This window comes from Muntiacus reevesi, chromosome 7, assembly GCF_963930625.1.
Source record: "Muntiacus reevesi chromosome 7, mMunRee1.1, whole genome shotgun sequence".
NCBI classification, from domain to species: domain Eukaryota; kingdom Metazoa; phylum Chordata; class Mammalia; order Artiodactyla; family Cervidae; genus Muntiacus; species Muntiacus reevesi.
Window position 1 is genome coordinate 51,082,726 of NC_089255.1, and position 20,513 is coordinate 51,103,238.

Below are 20,513 nucleotides of genomic sequence, written 5' to 3' on the forward strand. Positions count from 1 at the left end.
ACCCAGCACAGTGCCTGGCACAAATGAAATGCTCGATGCATAATTGCCTAATTAACTAATGACTATGGATGAACTACTTATTGATAGACAGTCCAAAACTGTATCAACAATCCATTCCCAACTATGAGGACATGATGCTGACTACTGGTTGTCAAACCTTCTGAGTTATTTATGCCTTGACCTCTGGTCACTCTTCACCCAAATGGGAAACAGGCAAGAACTGTCCTCCCTCCCCTGGGCAAGCAAGACCAGGATGAGGCTTTTTACTTCTCCTCCTCCTGATTAAGGAAATGGCAACCCACTCCAGTACCCTTGCCTGGAAAATCCCATGGACGGAGGAGCCTGGTAGGCTACAGTCCATGGGGTCACAAACAGTCAGACACAATTGAGCGACTTCACTTTTATTTTCCTCCTGATTAAGTCTCCACACTTGCTTATCACACCCACATGTGAATTCACTGTGATTTTCTGGGTCCTCCGGGTGTACGGGGTGACCAGAAAGTCTTACTTCCACCTCCTCTTTCCCAGGAGCTGTGGGAACACATTCAAAGCAGGGATGCAGGGGGTGTGGGTTCGATCCCTGGTCGAGGACCTAAAATACCATACGCTACAAGGCTAGGCCAAAAAAAAATTTTTTTTTAAATTTTTTAAATTAACAATAAATAAAAGGAGTTGGGCACATAGTCAGCAGGTTCAAGATGGGCTACTGCCCAGAAATTCTCAGAGAGATCCTGGGAAAGGAACTGTCGTTCTCACGTCTAATTCTTAAGTATTTCGTACAGAAAAGACTAGGAGGGTGTCAAGTTGCAGAATGATGTGCTAGTTCCCTCCTGACAGCTACCAATGGAAATAGTAAGCCTTTCCTGATCTCCTACAGGCGAGGGCCTCAAAAACAGCACCTATAACTTCATTATCCTCTTATTTGCACCTTTTCTCCCCACAAGACTGTATAAGATCTTTGAAGCTAGAAATCATGGTTGGCCTGACTTGTGTTCTCAGTGACTGGCAGTGGTAAAACACACACAAATATTTGACGGGAAATGAATGGGCATGTTGGGGACTCTGACTCTGTGTTCTCCACCCACGGCAAGTGACTTTGGCAGCTCGGGTCAAACACCAGGAGTGAAGTGCCAGGATGTCCTTATTGTTCACCAAGACTCATAAGAGGCTTACCAGGACCCACGTGCAGAGCCACAGGGAGGTGACATGTCTGGGGCTTTGCTGGAAGGCTCAAAGCAAACATCCTAGGACACCACACCAAGCCTCCTATATAGCTACTTTTTAATCAGGACAGAATGCAGAAGAGTGATATAATTATTAAGAGCCAGTTCAGGGGAGAGGGAAACTAGAGAGAGGGAAAAAAAAAAAAAGGAAAAGGAGAACTTTTTTAACCTTGAATCTTCCTGTTTTACTTCTGTTGATGGAGGGTTCTGATTCACTCTAGGCCCATTAGAAAAGAGACATTTTCCTTTCCCTGAGCACTGATTACAAACTTGCTGCATCCCCCAACATCTCTGCATCTTTGCATCTCCTACTCTCAACAGCTGCCCTTCAGAGTAAATTGATTATGTGACGTTAAAGAGCTGAGGAAATACAGATTTCTACAGTTTTCCTCGCTAACCTGACTCCCCCTTGGAGAAGACAGAATTAGCCTTCTCTTAAGGGAGGCAATTCCACTGATCCTGAGATTAGGACTGGTTTTACCATCTGACCCTCTATTGACCTCACGCTTTGAAAAGAAATTGTTCACAGATTGGTAGGAAAGAGGGAAGGAAAAATCTAGAAGTGCTATGGGGAAGAAGCACATGTTCGGTTTTACAAGCTTGAGTGACATTTCCAAATCACTGAGTAAAACATAAACATAAGGCCATAATCAAAGGGCAGTTTTGGAGAGGGGTAAAAAAAGTTTCAACATTACTGAAATTGAATAAAATTTCTCTAAGGGTTAAAGAATATAAAATGTGGGCATAACATTAAAAGAAATTATACTATAAAGAGCAGAACAATATAAAAGCACACAGACTCAACATATAAGTATGTAATATACAACCCTGTAAAGCAACTATACTCTGATTTTAAAAAACAAATAATTTTAATTGACCATACACATATTCCCTGATTTCATTCTGACGGTGCTATGGAAGGAATTTAGGTACAACTGTATTAACTTTCTCTTTTTAATTTTTTTTTTAAACTGGAAGATTTTGGGGATTACAATACTATGCAATTCTTTCAAAATGTTCAGAAGGATGTAGTTTTAACCTGCAGGAGTACATAAACTTTTAGTTTACCATTTTTCCTCAACAACAACAAAAATGTATGTAATACAAAAACAGGCTGCTTTTAGAAATTTCTCAAATGTATCATTAATTAAGCCAAATACAATGCTTTTCCCCTTGCTTTTCCTATTTCCAGACTTGGCTGCTTGTCTTCAAGTCCCTGCATCTACATCCTCCTCTTTCTCCTCCACTCCTAAGCCCATCTTCTCTGTCCAGTCACAGCCCCCAAGTAGTGTCCCCCTCCCTCGTGGATTCCTCATCGTCCTGCCCAACAACACGGCTGCCCGGCCTCTCACTACCCGCCTTCCCCCAAAGGCCCCACTGGAAACTTCCTATTCCCGGAAAGGCCTCCTTCCAAGCACCCAGGACCTGGCTTGGTCTCTCCTTCCTTCCTCACCCGTCATCATGCCCCCTGGGGGGTCTCTCCTGTCAGGTCTGACCTGAGCTCATTCCTCCTCAAGCCTTACTTCTTCCAACTGCTAATCTCTCCCACTTCTTGGTCACACCTCTACAGAACCACGCCCCCATAAGATCCCTAATAAAAAACAAAGTGCTCCCTCAGCACTTAAAATCTACTCATCTGGGACTTCCCTGGTGGCTCAGTGATCGAGAATCTACCTGCCAATGCAGGGGACATGGGTTCAATCCGCAGTCTGGGAAAATTTCTCACGCTGCAGAGCCACTAAGCCCATGCACCACAACTACTGAAGCCCACACACCCTAGAGTCTGTGCTCTGCATCAAGAGAAGCCATCGCAGTAAGACTGCACACTGCAACGAAGAGTAGCCCCCTCTCTCTGCAACCACAGAAAGCCTATGCAGCCATGAAGATCCAGCACAGCCAAAGCAGAAAAAAGGAAAGAAAACCTACTCATCTGTCATGGCATTAGGGTATTCAAGCAGTCCTCACAATTTCAATCCACCTCATCTTTTCTATTGTAAATGTTTTATGTTTTTTTTTTTTTTTTAATTACTTCAAAAGAATCCAAAATTTTATTATAAAAAATTTCAAACATAAGTGAAGCAGAGAAAAGTGAAAGTGAAAGTGGCTCAGTCGTGTGACTCTATGCAACCCCATAGACTAATACAGTCCAGGGAATTCTCCAGGCCAGAATACTGAAGTGGGTAGCCTTTCCCTTCTCCAGGGGATCTTCCCAACACAGGGATTGAATCCAAGTAGAGAGAATAGTATAATTAACTGAGTCATCACCAAATTTTAACACTTATCATCACAAAGCTAATCTGGCTTCAACCATACCCCTACTCATTTTCTCCCCCCAGTGAATTATTTTAAAGCAAATTCCTTAAAACAACACACTTACAAATGCAGAGAACAAGCTAGTGGTTATCAGGGGGAGAGGTAAGAGGATATTAAGAAGTACAGACTACTATGTACAAAATAAGTAAGCTATAAGGATACATTGTACAGCACAGGGAATATACCCTGTGTTTACAGTCATTTTAAATGGCATAAATCTATAAAAATATTGAATCACTATGTCATACACTTCAAACTAATAGTATATATCAACTATACTTCAATTAAAAAAATAAAAACAAAGCAAATTCCAGATAGCCTTCTATTTCACCCATAAATAATATTAGGTTGGCCAAAAAATTCATTTGGAGTTCTCTGTAAGCTGTTACAGATAAACCAGAACAAACCTGGTGGCCAACCCAATACTTGAGTTGCTTTAAAAGATAAAGACTTTGAAAAACAGTACTTTGGCCACCTCATGCAAAGAGTTGACTCACTGGAAAAGACCTTGATGCTGGGAGGGATTGGGGGCAGGAGGAGAAAGGGACGCCAGAGGATGAGATGGCTGGATGGCATCACCGACTCGATGGGCATGAGTTTGAGTAAACTCAGGGAGTTGGTGATGGACAGGGAGGCCTGGCATGTTGCGATTCATGGGGTTGCAAAGAGTCGGACACGACTGAGCAACTGAACTGAACACTGTTTTCACCTCTAAAAATTCTGTTTATATTGTTTCTTACTACCAGTAAAAACAGAGATAGTGTTTAAATGTCCCCAATGATTTCATTTTATTTTTTTTGTTTTTTATAATTGGTTTGTTTGAAAAGAGAGCCAAACACGGTTCATGCTTTGGATCAGGGTCTCTGACTCTTAAAACTCTCTTTTTGTGTCTAACCACTTAACTTCAAGGATTCCCTTGCAGCTTAGATGGTTAGGAATCTGCCTGCAATGCAAGAGACCCGGGTTCAATTGCTGGGTTGGTAAGATCCCCTGGAGTAACAACCCACTCCAGTATTCTTGCCTGGAAAATCCCATGGTCAGAGGAACCTGGTGGGCTACACTCCATAGGAATGCCAAGAGTTGGACACGACTAAACGACAAACACTTTCGCTCCACTTCACCTTAACTTCTCTTGCTCCACAAGGCTCCAGACCAGACACACATTGCACATTCCCACCTAACAAGGTGTTCCTTATGCTGTACTTGGTTCCCGAGTGTCCTCAGCCTCCATGCTCACACGTCCAAATACCGCTCACCGCTCCCTCCATGAAATCTTTCCTGGTTGCCACCAACATAAGCCATCTCCTATGGCACTTCATTTCTACTTCACTTGGGGCATTTACTCTTTCCAATTCTGTAACTGGCAATACCAGGCCCCCAGAAACTCTTAAGGTCCAAGAAGCAAGCAGGGAAGTTGGTAGAGGAGCTGGAATTTGACCTGAGTCTAGTCTCTGAGAAATCTGAAAACACTGACCACTGACTACACTTCTCTTTTGCTCAAGAACTGGGAACAAGAAGAGGGTAAGGATTAAAATAAGATGCTAACAGCTGTGGAGAGTCTTTATTTCACTCCCAGATGACAGTCACACATTGCCTGTCCATTTCTGCATGTGGATCCCAGCCACTGCCACAAACTCAAAGAGAAAGAGGACATTTCCTTTCCAAAACTGGAAAGAGTGTAAAAGAGTATAAAAGAACACAACATTAAAAATAGAAGTATGTTATGAAACAACATGTAAAAGTCCTCAACAGTCCTTTGAAAGACTGCATGATAGAATCCTCTAACAACGTGAAGACCCCCTCCTTCTGTGGGGAGACAACTGAAGCAGCTTACCTAATGCCACCAACCATGTTGGTGGCCCTCCCCACCCTCCAAAGCCCCCAGCACCAGCGAGCTCATGAATTCTCTTCTGTTAAGCAATCAATCTGCTCTTAAAAAGGTGTGGCTCTCTGGGTCTACGAAAACCACTTTTACAGAGTATCTGTTTGGAATACCTGTAAAACATCCTTAATATAATGTGATGGTTTTCACCAAATGTTCTAGCAATTTAAAACTTTTAGTGCTCAAGCTCCGGCGAGGATGAAGTATTTGCTATCTGACAGTGATAAAATAGCACTTTAGGAATTTTTGGCCCTGGGGTAGTGGCAAAAATTTTAAAAACTGATGCCAGGAGGTTGGACTGCCTCCTAAGGCTTACCAAGGAAATAAACCTTCTAAAATAATACACTTGCTTAACAAAATGTCAGCTTTTAATCACAGTAGTGGATGAGTCCCTCCCAAGACAGGAAAAGTCTAAAGGCTGATATATAAATTTAAGAAACACTTTACAAAATTAAAAAGTTACATTTAATGCTCTCTCTTCCAAACTAGATTTCTATTATATAGTACCCACATATACATAATGTATCAAAAAGGCAGCATCTGTCCATTACAGTGCTAATTTTTTTTCCATTAAATATGATCCTTTTTTGTTCAGCCACATTTGCCACATTTGTTCAGCAAACACCTTCAGAAGCAAAAGCTAATGAGGTGTAAAAACACAATCATGATCCTCTTTAAGAAACCGCAGGGAAATGCAAAAGCAAGGCAGAGAAATTCACAGAGAAACAGCAGTTTCCTAAAAGATTTCCCACATCATCACTGGAGAAAATTTAACCAGAACCACACACTAGGGACTGAAAATCCAGTTAAGAGAGGAACTGATCCTCCACTTTCACTCATCAGACACTGCAGAGATGCGATCATGCATCAGACACTGCGTGAGGGACACGGACAAGAGGACAAAAGTCACACACTGTCAACCTGCAGATGGCCTGTATTTGGTCTGTGTGATCCTTTTTTGTCTAATGTGAAGCAATGCTTAAAAATCAGGAGCCTAAATCTTTACAGATTATCTCATTCCCATACAACAAAGATACTTCCTCACCTATCATCATTCCCTTCCCTGCTTAAAACATGTGACAGCAAAGGACCTAGAAGCTTCCAATAAAGTCTCCTGCATCCTATGTGTGCTGTAAGTTTAATTCTCCTTAGAGTCAAAACACTGCAAATCTGCCAAATATCATCCTCAACTACCCTTCAATGAATAAACCATGTTAACTCAAGCTTTGATGTAAGGTCTGAAGATAATAAAGACGTGATGGGTCCAAAGGAAAATTATTTTACTCAGCAGCCTGTTGGCGTGTTCCCCAAGCCGCAGCAGCACATACAGGCCAACAGCAAGGACAACAGGCTGCTGCACAGAAAGAAAATGAGATGGAAAAAACAGATATGTCCCTGCAAAGCATTGAAAATTAAATGAGTTTCACTTTTCTCCCTCAAACGAAACCAAATCTCAAAAAAGATAGGCAAACGAATAAAAAAGTTAAGATAGGCTTTTTTCTTTAACTACCTCAGTTATAATAAACCCAAACCGACTATTTTTCCCAAACGTTTTACTGTTGTACAAACAAATCCATTTTTCACTTCTTGTCATCTGCAATTACTGTGCTGTAACTGAAGATCAGTGAATCACTATGGAGTGTAGGGGCGAGAGGACTGACCAGCTCTGAGCTATTACTGTAGTCATCACAGAGTAAATAATATCAAGCGTGTGTTCTTCATCATCTTTAACCTATATATATATGGCAGAGAACATAAAAAATTTACACTGTGTAATTCCTCTCTTTCCCTAAAGATGGCATGACATTTCAAAACATTTTCCCCTTCATTTCCCCCTTTTCATAATCAGCCAACTCAAGGCCCACACCAAAGACCTCAAAATAATTTAGAATCCATTTGTAGGAGCCAAGAATTCAATTAAGAGAAAAATTATCTTGCAAAGGTTTGGGCAATTCAGCTCATTAACCCTCTTGTAACTGTGCTGAGAAAAGAACTTGAATCGTCTTAACAAAAGGCTTCACAAGTCAGAAAGAACAGAGTGGAGCAGGGGGGAAAGATGCCAGAAACATCCTGTCCGCAACCCTGCCCCATCAGCAAAGGCAGCAATGCCCTAGGAACCCTGGAAGTGGTCACTTCTGGGCCTCTAAATCTCACCATGTACCAGAGATTTTAAGCAGTGTCCTTAAATTTTTTATGTTTATGGACTTAAGGTGGTCAATAGCATAACTGTTGAGTTTACTGTTTGTGAATAAGGTCCGGATCAACAGGACTTCCCTGGTGGCTCAGATGGTAAAGAATCTGCCTGCAGTGCAGGAGAATCCAGGTTCAATCCCTGGGTCAGGAAGACCCCCTGGAGAAGGGAATGGCTACCCACTCCAGTATTCTTGCCTGGAGAACCCCACGGACAGAGAAACCTGGTGGGCTACAGTCCGTGGAGCTGCGGACTCAGACATGACTGAATGACCAACACTTTCACTTTTCACTTTCTGGATCAATGATGGGATGAAACGGAGTTTCACTCTGTCATGAAAAGGAAGGCAAACAATGGACACATGTTTGGGTGAGGGGGTCCTGGGCCTCCCCTGTGCTCTGCCTGCCCCCTCCGGCCAGCACCCACCTTAGTGGCCTCCTCCACGCTCTCCCGCAGGGCCAGCAGCTCAGCGTCATACTGCTCCTTCAGCTTGTCCATCTCCCGGTCGTGGCTGGAAACCTCTTCCTTCAGGGCTCCCTTCAGCGCGGTGAGTTCACGCTCCCGCTTCCTCAACAGGTCTTCCTGCTCCTCTTTGGCGATGAGCAGATGCTGAAGGTCCTGCTTTGCCTGCAGGAGCTCCTGCAGAGAGAACACACGAGCAGGGAGCTGAGGATACAAGCGTTCTGTTGAGCGGCCCTGCGCCTCCACCTCGGCCCCCGCACTCACGGTCACACCCTCACCAGACCTCCCTATTCTCTCCCCCGCACGCTACATACTGGCTAAGCCCCCATCCTCTCTTTCTCTTCCCCTTCTCACAAGCCACCGTATCCCTTGATTCCACTATCTTAGCTTTCCTGAGATTTAATTTGAGGTGGAAAAGGGAAACGGGTTTTACTCTCGATGCTCTGAGGCGCCAGGTCTGTGTTTTCCATCTCACTTCACTTCAGTGCAATGGTCTGCGGTCCCTGCTTCCCTGGTGGCTCAGAGGCTAAAGCGTCTGCCTGCAATGCGGGAGACCCGAGTTCAATCCCTGGGTCGGAAAGATACCCTGGAGAAGAAAATGGCAACCCACTCCAGTACTCTTGCCTGGAGAATCCCATGGACGGAGGAGCCCGGTAGGCTACAGTCCACAGGGTCACTAAGAGTCGGACACGACTGAGCGACTTCACTTTCACTTTTCACTTCAGTGCAACAGTCTGCAGTCCCTGCTAGTGGCCTTCATGAGCTGTTGCTTCGTTGGCGGGGGGCGGGGGGGGAACAGATGCCGACTTGCTGGCCTCTCTTACTTCACCCCCGGAACCCTGATCCCACAGCCCAAGTCCTCAGGATGCCTCTGCTCCATTCTGAGCAGGGATAATAGTCACACATTCTCCACCTTCCCTGCCTCATAACCTCACTGCTCACGAGCAAAGTCACCAAACTGGAGCAGCAAGTTCCACTACCAGTGGCATCACCTCAACACAACTGTGTCCTGCCTAAACTGGGCATGCCTCTCAGGTCACCATTCCTTGTCAGACCTGCTCAGCAACCCTCAAGCTCAGGCTCCCCCTGCCCCACAGACGTCCTTACTGTGCACTCAGCCAGGACTTGGGCTTGACCACCCAGCTCCTCTGCATGCCGGGACTCCTCCCCACCCCAAGCCACTTCACGGACAGCCAGCTTCCTCCTCACCAGCCTGCTGCAAGTCTTTACTGATCAGTCGTCTTTTTTTTCTTCCTGTCATTTTGTTCCTTTCTGTTTCCTTGAATCTATGTCCTTTTCCTCAGGGGACAAGAATCCTCTCAGTCAAGGGCAAAAACAAAAAAAAAATACACACACAAAAAACCAAGCTTTCCACCAAACTTTTGAAAGTATAATTTCTGTTCACTGTGTGTACTTCTTGATCACCTTAATCTCTTGCAAATGGCTTTTGCTCCTACTATACTGCCACTGTTCCCTCCAAGGTGGGTCTCTTCACCGCGACATCCAAAGGCCTTTGCTAAGTCTTCACTTTTCTTTACTCTCCTCTGATCCTCTTTGGGGCTTCCCAGCTGGCTCAGTAGTAAAGAACCCGCCTGCCAATGCAAGAGATGCAGGTTCAGTCCCTGGACTGGGAAGATCCCCTGGAGGAGGAAATGCCAACCCACTCCTGTATTCTTGCAGGAAAATCCCAAGGACAATGGAACCTGGAAGGCCACAGTCCATGGGGCCACAAAGAATCAGACGTGACTGAGCAACTGAGCATACGCACAAGCTTTGATCCTCTGCACCCGTACCCTTAGAATTCTCTTTCCCCTGCAGTTCAAAGATACTACATGCTCCTGTTTTCTTCCCTTGGGCCACTTTTTCTGTGACAATCTTTTCTGGCTTTTCCCTCCCTCTTCCTAAAAAGCTAAGATGATCCCCAAGAATGTGATTTCACATTCTTCACTCTTTTTTGGCAAGTTCACCTAGTTTTGTTTTGTTTTCCAACTATTAATTCTACATAAATAACTCCCAAACCTTTACCTCCAACTCTTATCTGAGTTCAGACCTGCAAGCCTCAGCCATCTGGATGTCCCTCAGGCACCTGAGATTCAGGAGGCTTACGTTTCTCAGTGAATTCATCAAGTCCCTTCCTCTCCTCTTCCTTTGTTCATTACTCTCGGGGACAACAGCACCTGCTCAGGAGCTCACAGGCTCGGGAGCTTGGCAACAACCTTGATCCCTCTCATCTTTATCCCTCATGACTACATAGTTCTGTAGCATCTTAGATCCTTTTCCCCCTCTCCAGGGTTAGGCTCTCCTCACCTCTGGCCCAGGTGGTTTGCACGAGCTATCCAACAACTCCCCCACCTCCAGTTTCTCATCTGCAGTCTATGCCATCACCCACAAGGTATCTTCTGTCAGGGGCATCCTTCACCCCTCTTGGTCCCATCTGTCTCTTTCAGAAAACCTCTCAAGACTCAGATACTGTATGACCTACTCCAAGAAGTCTTCCTTGAATCCTCTTCCTGAATACCCAACTTCACTTTAGCTGTGCTTCTCACAGTACTTAATACTTTTACCTTGCAGTCCTTGTATCTAGATGCTATTTGCTTATCTCTCTCAGCTGGTGAAGAATCCGCCTGCAACTCAGGAGACCCCAGTTTGATTCCTGGATGAGGAAGATCTGCTGGAGAAGGGATGGGCTACCCACTGCAATATTCTTGGGCTTCCCTGGTGGCTCAGCTGGTAAAGAAGCCACCCACAATGCAGGAGACCCTGGTTTGATTCCTGGGTCAGGAAGATCCCCTGGAGAACGGAAAGGCTACTCACTCCAGTATTCTGGCCTGGAGAATTCCATGGACTGTACAGTCCGTGGGATTGCAGAAAGTCAGACACAATTGAGCGACTTTCACTTTCACTCACAAGATTACCAATTTCTTGAAAACAGATCTGATTTATATTTTTGATGCATGGATCAGTGATAGCTGGGAGCAGGCCTGTTCTGGGCATATATTAGAATGGGCAGTACAGCAAGAGACTGGAAATGCCAGAATTCTAAACTCATCCATTCTTTCACTGGTAGTTCATGAGTAAATACACATCCTGTCCTCTCAGAGCTCCTGTAGAACTAGAGGAAGGGCTGTCACCTGAGAACTGAGGTCTCAAGAGAGAAAAATATTTCGCATTCAAGATGTGGGTCACTGATGAGGGGGTGACACTATTAGTATCAATTTAAGAAAAACTGACAATGGAATTTCCTTCCTTTGTTCTAGGGCAGGGGTCTCCAACCCCCAGGTCACAGACTGATGCTGGTCTGTGGCCTGTTAGGAAGCAGGCTGCACAGCAGGAGGAGGTGAGCAATGGGAAAAGCTTCATTTGTATTTACAGCTGCTCCCCATCACTCGCATTATGACCTCAGCTCTGCCTCCTGTCAGATCAGCAGTGGCATTAGATTCTCATAGGAACACGAACCCTACTGTAAACTGTGCATATGAGGGATCTAGGTTGTGCACTCCCTATGAGAATCTAATGCCTGGTGATCTGAGTTGGAGCTGAGGCGGTGATGCTAGCACTGGGGAGCAGCTGCAAATACACATTATTAGCAGAGAAGTTTGACTGCACAGAGACCGTAATAAATCTATTGCTTGCAGACTCATATCAAAACTCTCAGATGGGACCATCTAGTTGCAGGCAAACGACCTCAGGGCTCCCACTGATACTGCATTATGGTGAGTTGTACAATTATTATAAATTATATCACAAAGTAACAATTGCAATAGGAATAAAGTGCACAGTAAATGTAATGCACTTGAATCAACCCCCCCACCCTGCCCTGGTCTGTGGAAAAACTGTCTTCCACAAAACCAGTCGTGGAAAAGGGTGGGGACCATTGCTCTAGGGCACATACATACATTAAATGAGGGGAAAGTGAAAATCGCTCAGTCGTGTCTGACTCTTTGCAAGCCCAAGGAATTCTCCAGGCCAGAATACTGGGGTGGGCATCCTATCCCTTCTCCAGCGGATCTTCTCAACCTTGGAATTGAACCAGGGTCTCCTGCATTTCAGGCAGATTCTTTACCAGCTGAGCTACCAGGGGAGCCCCATTAAACCAGGGGAGCCTCTGCAATTCCAGGGTGGAGCTGCACTGCACAGACTAAGACCTAGTTCCTCAAGAATCCAGCTGGCAGGTATTAATAAGCTCAGAAGAAACTTCCAGAGAATCATCCAGGTAACTAGAGCAACTCTGACTCTTCCAAAGCACCAAACACAAAACACATAAGCAAATTTTATGAAAATATATCCCATTCTGCTATTTATCAAACTGTCCAGTTCACGGTTATTAGAAACACCCTCCCCACATCACTGTTGCTATTGGCAACCCCTCTAGGTCTTCCTGGAGCCTCCTGCCAGCTTCACAGCAGGCCTTGTGAGCCTACTCCTGTTTCCTGCTCTTACTCTCACACATTTCTCAATTGTTTTGACGATAACGCAGTTCCTCTTCCCACACTTATCTTTTCCAGGATATATCTGTGCTTCATGTTGCCTTTTGTGTACTGCCACCAATGCATGTCAAGAAACTAAGTTTTTATGGTCCATTCTACACCAACATGCTGTTATCTGTGACTGGGGCTGCTGCTTAAATGGACTGTGCTGTACGAATCCAATCAGATTACACCTCACCGTATCACAGAGAAGCACTTGAAGCTTTCCAGGGTAGAGACCAAAAGGCACCGGGAGATTTCAAAAACTTCACCACCTCTGAGGCTTTACTGTCAATTATATCAAGCCAAAGAAGTGAGAGAAAACATACTGCTGCTTTCTAATCACTCAGTCGTGTCTGATTCTTTGCGACCCCAAGGACTGTAGCCTGTCAGCCTCCTCTGTCCGTGGGATTTCCCAGGCCAAGAATACTGGAGTGGGTTGCCATTTCCTTCAGGGAATCTTCCAGACCCAGGGATCAAATCCGTGTCTCCTGCATTGGCAGGCAAATTCTTTACCACTGAGCCACCAAGGATGCAAGAGTAAAACATATAAACCTTAAAATATATGCAAACATCCACCAGAGATGCACATGACAGTCTGCAGACTCCCATCAAAGAAAACAAAGGAAAACTCTGGGTATGCAGAATCAGCACTTTCAAAACCTATACACATCTAGGCTGGCTTCACATGAAGCCACAAGAGATAAAGACCTAGTATGGATGTATATTTGGGGGTGGATGGGGAGGAGTAGGGGGCTTAAGCTAAAAAGACTATTTGGTACTAACTACATAATAAGAATTATGCTAAGCACTTCTAAAAATCATAGATGAATACTATTGTTCTCATTTATTTAAAAAAAAAACTGGAATTCTGAGATGCTATTAATAACATGCCTAAGATAACCCAGCATATAAGTGATAGAGCCAAGATGAGACCCAGATTGGATAACAATGCTGGTTCTCTTCACCGTACAGCCTCTGCAGGCCTGACAACAAAACTACACGCTCAAAAGAGGCTGAGGAGCAAGCAGTGTGGCTGCGCTCTGGCTCTCGGATACAAATGAAAAGGGTACTGGATTCAGTTGGAAGTGCCTAGAAGGAGGTCTACCTGTTTAAACTGAAGCAAAGAAACTTGCCCAGAACCTGAAAAGACAACAAGGAAAGTTGAGAAGAAAAGGAAGCATGCTCTGGGAGCTGGCTGTTAACAGCAACAAGCCAGAGGCTGTCCTAAAAGTAGGTGCACAGAAAGACACAGACCAGAACATCCAGAGTAGCCACTCACAAGTCCACAGAACATCTTCACACACCACCTACCCATAGATATTCCATGTCAACAGGAAAAAAACACTGATCTAGATCCTTTGCACAAAAGCTTCCACAGAAGCTCTTGCTCACAGAAAAGACAAGTAAACGTCATATATCAAAACTACAGCTGACAATCCAAAAATCAAACAAAAAAGAAAGAAAAGAAATGGGAATTCTATGACAGTCCAGTGGTTAGGACTCCTTGCTTCCACTGCAGGGAGTATGGGTTTGACCCCTGGTCAGGAAACTAAGATCTCAACATGCTATATGTTGTGCCCTCCCCTCAAGAAAACATATAGCTGACAAAGAATTATGTCATTTTTTCCACAGAAAAATGGCCTAGAAATTGTAACACAGCTGGTGACAATCATCATTTTCTTTACTGTGTATAATATTCAGTAATGTCACTTCAAAATAAGCTTATACTTACTTTAGAGCTTTTATTTCTGAGCACCAGTCTACCCCTAAACCAACAGGATTTCATAACCAGAATATTTTACTGATACGTAAGTACTTGCATCTTGGCAAATGTCAGGGATAAAACACCATAGGATTCTGTTGGCCCATCTGTCAACACTATAAGCTCCCATCAGAGATGATCTTCAGTAATTAGAGAACCCCACTGTCATGAAGCTTAGAGAGAGGTCTCATTTTTACCCATCACTACCAAAACCAAGGGAAACATACTCAGGGTCAAAGAAATGACTACTTGAGCTATAATTATTTTTGTATCTTAAATTAAAAAAGAAATTCAAAACCATCAGTTGGTTACTTAAGAATAACAAAGTCATTCTATTCTTGGTCAATTATTAATATCTGGCTTATCCTAAGAGAATAGGTATTTTATACTATGTCTTCCTTTCTTCTGTCTTTCCTTTAATCTTTTTTTTTTTAAATAATGATTCTATCCTCTTTTCATACTGACTCCATATAGAGACCCAATGTCATTTAATAGAATGTATAGTACTAAAAGATATTTCCTGAAAAATCGTGTGCATTATGCAGGCCTCACAAAATACAGGGCCTTCAAGCTTTTCCAAGCATTTAAAAGCAGAAGTGTTTAATGTTTGCTGAGTTTAAGAGTCTATTCTAAGCCAAGTCCAGTGGAAAAGTTGGCTACAACTATAATCTGTTATCAGATTCCCCCAACCACTTTTTATTAAGATACGAAGAATAAACTGAAAGTGATGAGGAGATGGGGTCTATTTAATTTGTGATATAAAAATCATAGATCATTTTTCAAATGTCACTGACATGTCAAAGGAAACTGATAAAAATAGTGGGAGGAGAGAAAGCCACTTTGGCACAGAGAAGCTCACTGTGTCCTAACTTATCTTGCAGAAAGGCAGCAGCAGAAGATATAGCTCCCATCATAAGAAAGGCAAAAAAACAGAAGGCCAGCAACACCAGGAACATTTTTAAGAAAAGATGTGCTCTGTTTCCCTTTCCTGCAATTCTCACTATTAGCCTCTGCCTGGAAACACATCACCAAAACTGAAGCTCACATCATAGTTGCTGTGTACCATGTGTGAGTCACTCAGTCGTATACGACTCTTTGTGACCCCATGGACTGCAGCCCACCAGGCTCCTCTGTTCACGGGATTTCCCAGGCAAGTATATTGGAGTGGGTTGCCAATCCTTCTCCAGGGGACAATTTGTCAGAACTGTTTACACTGACCCATCCATCTTAGGTAGCCCTACAGGGCATGGCTCATAGCTTCACTGAGTTATGCAAGCCCCTTCACCATGACAAGGCTATGATCCATGAAGGGGATATAATAATAGTATTGTGGTTATAAGAAAATTATCTAACTATTTAAATGCATGCTGAAAAGCTTACAGTTGCAATGTGGTAATATCTGTAAATTCCCTTGAAAAAGTTCATGGAGAAGAATAGAGAGATGAATTTTTTAAAAACCAACAACAAAAAAATAAATAAATAAATAAAAGTTAAAAAACAAAGTTGAATGGATGGACAGAAGAAAAAATGGAGTAAATACGGAAACATGTTGACAACTGTTGGGTTTGGACTGGGACTCTACATGAGTTAACACATTATTCTTTCTACCTTTCTACACAGTTGAAAACTTTCCTAAGACAAACTATTGCATACGATGCTCTCACAAAAGGGAACCATATTCACAAGTAGAACAAGCACACATCAGACAATGGCTCCCAGTGCCCCAACCTATCCCATACCCTCCAGGCAGACAGGGTCTCTCCTGTCACCGGGCCCCAGCTTACCTCAATCAGAGCCCCCTTCTCCCTGTCCTCAGACTGTTTCGCACTGTCCAATTCATCATGCATTTCCGAGAGCTGGTCCTGGAGATCTCTGATTTCAGTCTGGTGCTGCTCCCGTTCCATCTTCACCTGGAACAGCCTGGCAGAAAAGGAAACCCGTGAGAGACACTCTCCTGGTCTCTGCTTATTTTCATCCAGTCTGATTTCAGACCTTCAGATAGTCAAGCAGAGTCATCTAAGTCCCCAAGTAGCCTCCCATTCTCTGTTCTGTGCTGAACAAAATATCACAAACCAGAAAGGCACTGGTAGGAACTATACCAGCAGTCTAATTGCCCAAGGAGAAGACAAGTGAGAAATCAAGCCAATGTAATGGGAAAGTTTATACAACAACATTTCCTCCACAAAAGGAGACCACATGGTACTAGAATTTGGATAGAGAAGACAAGGAATTAGGCCACAGAGCTGTTTTCACTAAAGCCACCCGACTCTGTACCACCCCACCCTCAGTACTCCAGACCACTAGAGTCAGCAAATTATGGCCCGTGGGCCAATCTGGCCCACTGCCTGCTTTTGTAAATAAAGTTTTATTGGAACAAAACCATGCTCATTCATGTATTGCTTATGGTCATTTGCACCATACAATGGCAGAAATTAACAATTTCATATGGTATGGTTCATAAACTCTAAAACATTTACTATCTGACAGAAAAAGTTTGCCAACCTCTGTTCCAAATTAAACTCACAGCTATTCTACCTTTTTTTTTTGGAGTCTTTCAGTTCAGTCACTCAGTTGTATCCAACTCTTTGCAACCCCAAGGACTGCAGCATGTCAGACTTCCCTGTTCATCACCAACTACAGGAGCCTACTCAAACTCATATCCATTGAGTCAGTGATGCCATCCAACCATTTCATCCTCTGCCATTCCCTTCTCCTCTCACCTCTAATCTTTCCCAGCACTAGGGTCTTTTCAAATGAGGGTCTTTTCCTATCAGGTGGCCAAAGTATTGAAGTTTCAGCTTCAGCATCAGTCCTTCCAAGGAATATTCAGGACTGATTTACTTTAGGATGGACTGGTTAGATCTCCTTGCTGTCCAAGGGACTCTCAAGAGTCTTCTTCAAAAGCATCAATTCTTTGGTGCTTATCTTTCTTTATAGTCCAACTCTCACATCCATACATGACTACTGGAAAAACCATAGCTTTGACTAGACTGACCTTAATTGGCAAAGTAATGTCTCTGCTTTTTAATATGCCATTTAGGTTGGTCATAACTTTTTTTCCAAGGAGTAAGCGTCTTTTAATTTCATGGTGGCAGTCACCATCTGCAGTGATTTTGGAGCCCAAGAAAGTAAAGTCTTTCACTGTTTCCACATCTATTTGCAAAGAAGTGATGGGACCGAATGACATGACCTTAGTTTTCTGAATGTTGAATTTTAAGCCTACTTTCTCACTCTCCTCTTTCACTTTCATCAAGGGGCTCTTTAGTTCTTTGTTTCTGCAATAAGTGTGGTGTCATCTGCATATCTGAGGTTACTGATATTTCTCCTGGCAATCTTGATTTCAGCTTGTGCTTCATCCAGTCCAGCATTTCTCATGATGTACTCTGCATACAATTTAAATAAGCAGGGTGACAATACACAGCCTTGACATACTCCTTTCCCAATTTGGAACCAGTCTGTTATTTCATATCCAGTTCTAACTGCTGCTTCCTGACCTGCATACAGATTCCTCAGAAGGCAGGTCAGGTGGTCTGGTATTCCCATCTCTTTAAGAATTTTTCAGTTTGTTGTGATTCATATAAATGCTTTGGCATAGTCAATAAAGTCGAAGTAGGTGTTTTTTTGGAACTCTCTTGCTTTTTTGATGATCCAGCGGATGTTGACAATTTGATCTCTGGTTCCTCTGCCTTTTCTAAATCCAGCTTGAACATCTGGAAGTTCACGGTTCACATATTGTTGAAGCCTGGCTTGGAGAATTTTGACATTAATTTGCTATCATGCGAGATGAGTGCAATTGTGCAGTAGTTTGAGCATTCTTTGGCATTGCCTTTCTTTGGAATTGGAATGAAAACTGACCTTTTCCAGTCCTATAGCCACTGCTGAGTTTTTCACATTTGCTGGCATACTGAGTGCAGAACTTTCACAGTGTCATCTTTTAGGATTTGAAATAGCTCAACTGGAACTCTATCACCTGCACTAGCTTTGTTTGTAGTGATGCTTCCTAAGGCCCACTCGACTTCACATTCTAGGATGTCTGGCTCTAGGTGAGTGATCACCCATCGTGATTATCTGGATCATGAAGATCTTTTTTGTATAGTTCTTCTGTATATTCTTGCCACCTCTTCTTAATATCTTCTGCTTCTGTTAGGTCCATACCATTTCTGTCCTTTATTGAGCCCATCTTTGCATGAAATTTTCCCTTGGTATCTCTAATTTTCTTGAAGAGCTCTGTAGTCTTTCCCATTTTATTGTTTTCCTCTATTTCTTTGCATTGATCACTGAGTAAAGCTCTCTTATCTCTCCTTGTTATTCTTTGGAACTCTGCATTCAAATGGGTATATCTTTCCTTTTCTCTTTTGCCTTTCACTTCTCTTCTTTTCATAGCTATTTGTAAGGCCTCCTCAGACAGCCATTTTGCCTTTTTGCATTTCTTTTTCTTGCTGATGGTCTTGATCCCTGCCTCCTGTACAATGTCACGAACCTCTGTTCATAGTTCTTCAGGCACTCTATCAGATCTAATCCCTTGAATTTATTTGTCACTTCTACTATATAATCATAAGGAATTTGATTTAGGTCATACCTGAATGGTCTAGTGATTTTCCCTACTTTCTTCAATTTAAGTCTGAATTTTGCAATAACTAGTTCATGATTTGAGTCACAGTCAGCTCCCGGTCTTGTTTTTGCTGACTGTATAGAGCTTCTCCATCTTTGGCTGCAAGGAATATAATCAATCTGATTTCAGTATTGACCTTCTGGTGATGTCCATGTGTAGAGTCTTCTCTTGTGATGTTGGAAGAGGGTGTTTGCTATGACCAGTGCATTCTCTTGGCAAAACTTGACTAGCCTTTGCTCCGCTTTGTTCTGTACACCAAGGCCAAATTTGCCTGTTACTCCAGGTATTTCTGGACTTCCTACTTTTGCTTTCTAGTCCCCTATAATGAAAAAGACATCTTTGTGGGTGTTAGTTCTAGAAGGTCTTGTAGGTCTTCATAGAACCGTTCAACTTCAGCTTTTTCAGCATGAGTGCTTGGGGCATAGACTTGGATTACTGTGATATTGAATGGTTTGCCATGGAAATGAAGAGATCATTCTGTCATTTTTGAGACTGCATCCAAGTATTGCATTTTGGACTCCTGTTGACTATGATGGCTTCTCCATTTCTTCTAAGGGACTCTTGCCCATAGCAGTAGATATAATGTTCATCTGAGTTAAATTCACTCATTCCAATCCATTTTAGTTCGCTGATTTCTAAAACATCGAAATCAAGTTCGATGTTCACTCTTGTCATCTCCTGTTTGACTACTTCCAATTTGTCTTAATTCATGAACCTGACATTCCAGGTTCCTATGCAATATTGCTCTTTACAGCATTGGACTTTACTTCCATCTCCAGTCACATCCACAACTGGGTGTTGTTTTTGCTTGGGCTCCATCTCTTCATTCTTTCTGGAGTAGTTTCTCCACTGATCTCCAGTAGCATACTGGGCACCTAACAGACCTGGGGAGTTCATCTTTCAGTGTCCTATCTTTTTGCCTTTTCATACTGTTCATGGGGTTCTCAAGGCAAGAATACTAAAGTGGTTTGCCATTCCCTTCTCCAGTGGAGCACGTTTTATTAGAACTCTCCACCATGACCGGTCTCTCTTGGGTGGCCCTACACAGCATGGCTCATAGTGTCATTGAGTTAGACAAGGCTGTGGTCCATGTGATCAGATTGGTTAGCTTTCTGTGACTGTGTTTTTCAGTCCGTCTGCCCTCTGATGGAGAAGGATAAGAGGGTTATGGAAGCTTCCTGATGGGAGAGACTGACTGAGGGGTAAACTGGGTCCTGTTCTGATGGGCAGCGCCATGCTCAGAAAATCTTTAATCCAATTTTCTGTTGATGGGTGGGGCTGTATTCCCTCCCTGCTATTTGACCTGAAACCAAACTATGGTGGAGGTAATGAAGATAATGGTGGAGTTAATGAAGATAATGGTGGAGGTAATAAAGATAACCTCCTTCAAAAGCTCCCATGCAGGCACTGCTACACTCAGTGCCCCCAGGCCTGCAGCAGGCCACCACCAACCCACACCTCTGCCAGAGACTCCTGGACATTCATGGGCAAGTCTGGGTCAGTCTCTCTTTGGGCCACTGGCTCCTTTCTCCTGGGTCCTGGTGCACTCAAGGTTCTGTCTATGCCCTCCAAGAGTGTGTTTCCCCAGTCCTATGTAAG

At 43.4% G+C, this 20,513-nt stretch overlaps 1 protein-coding gene across 3 annotated transcripts in view; it reads right to left on the reverse strand.

Moving 5' to 3' along the window:
* Positions 1 to 20,513, reverse strand: part of CGNL1 (cingulin like 1) — a 170,804-nt gene that overhangs the window by 79,561 nt on the left and 70,730 nt on the right. For all 3 annotated transcript variants that reach the window (XM_065940429.1, XM_065940431.1, XM_065940430.1), the window contains exons 7-8: positions 16,087 to 16,222; positions 8,036 to 8,248 (exon numbers count right to left, since the gene is read on the reverse strand). In XM_065940429.1, the coding sequence (XP_065796501.1) occupies positions 8,036 to 8,248; positions 16,087 to 16,222 (349 nt within the window). The remainder of the gene's footprint in view (positions 1 to 8,035; positions 8,249 to 16,086; positions 16,223 to 20,513) is intronic.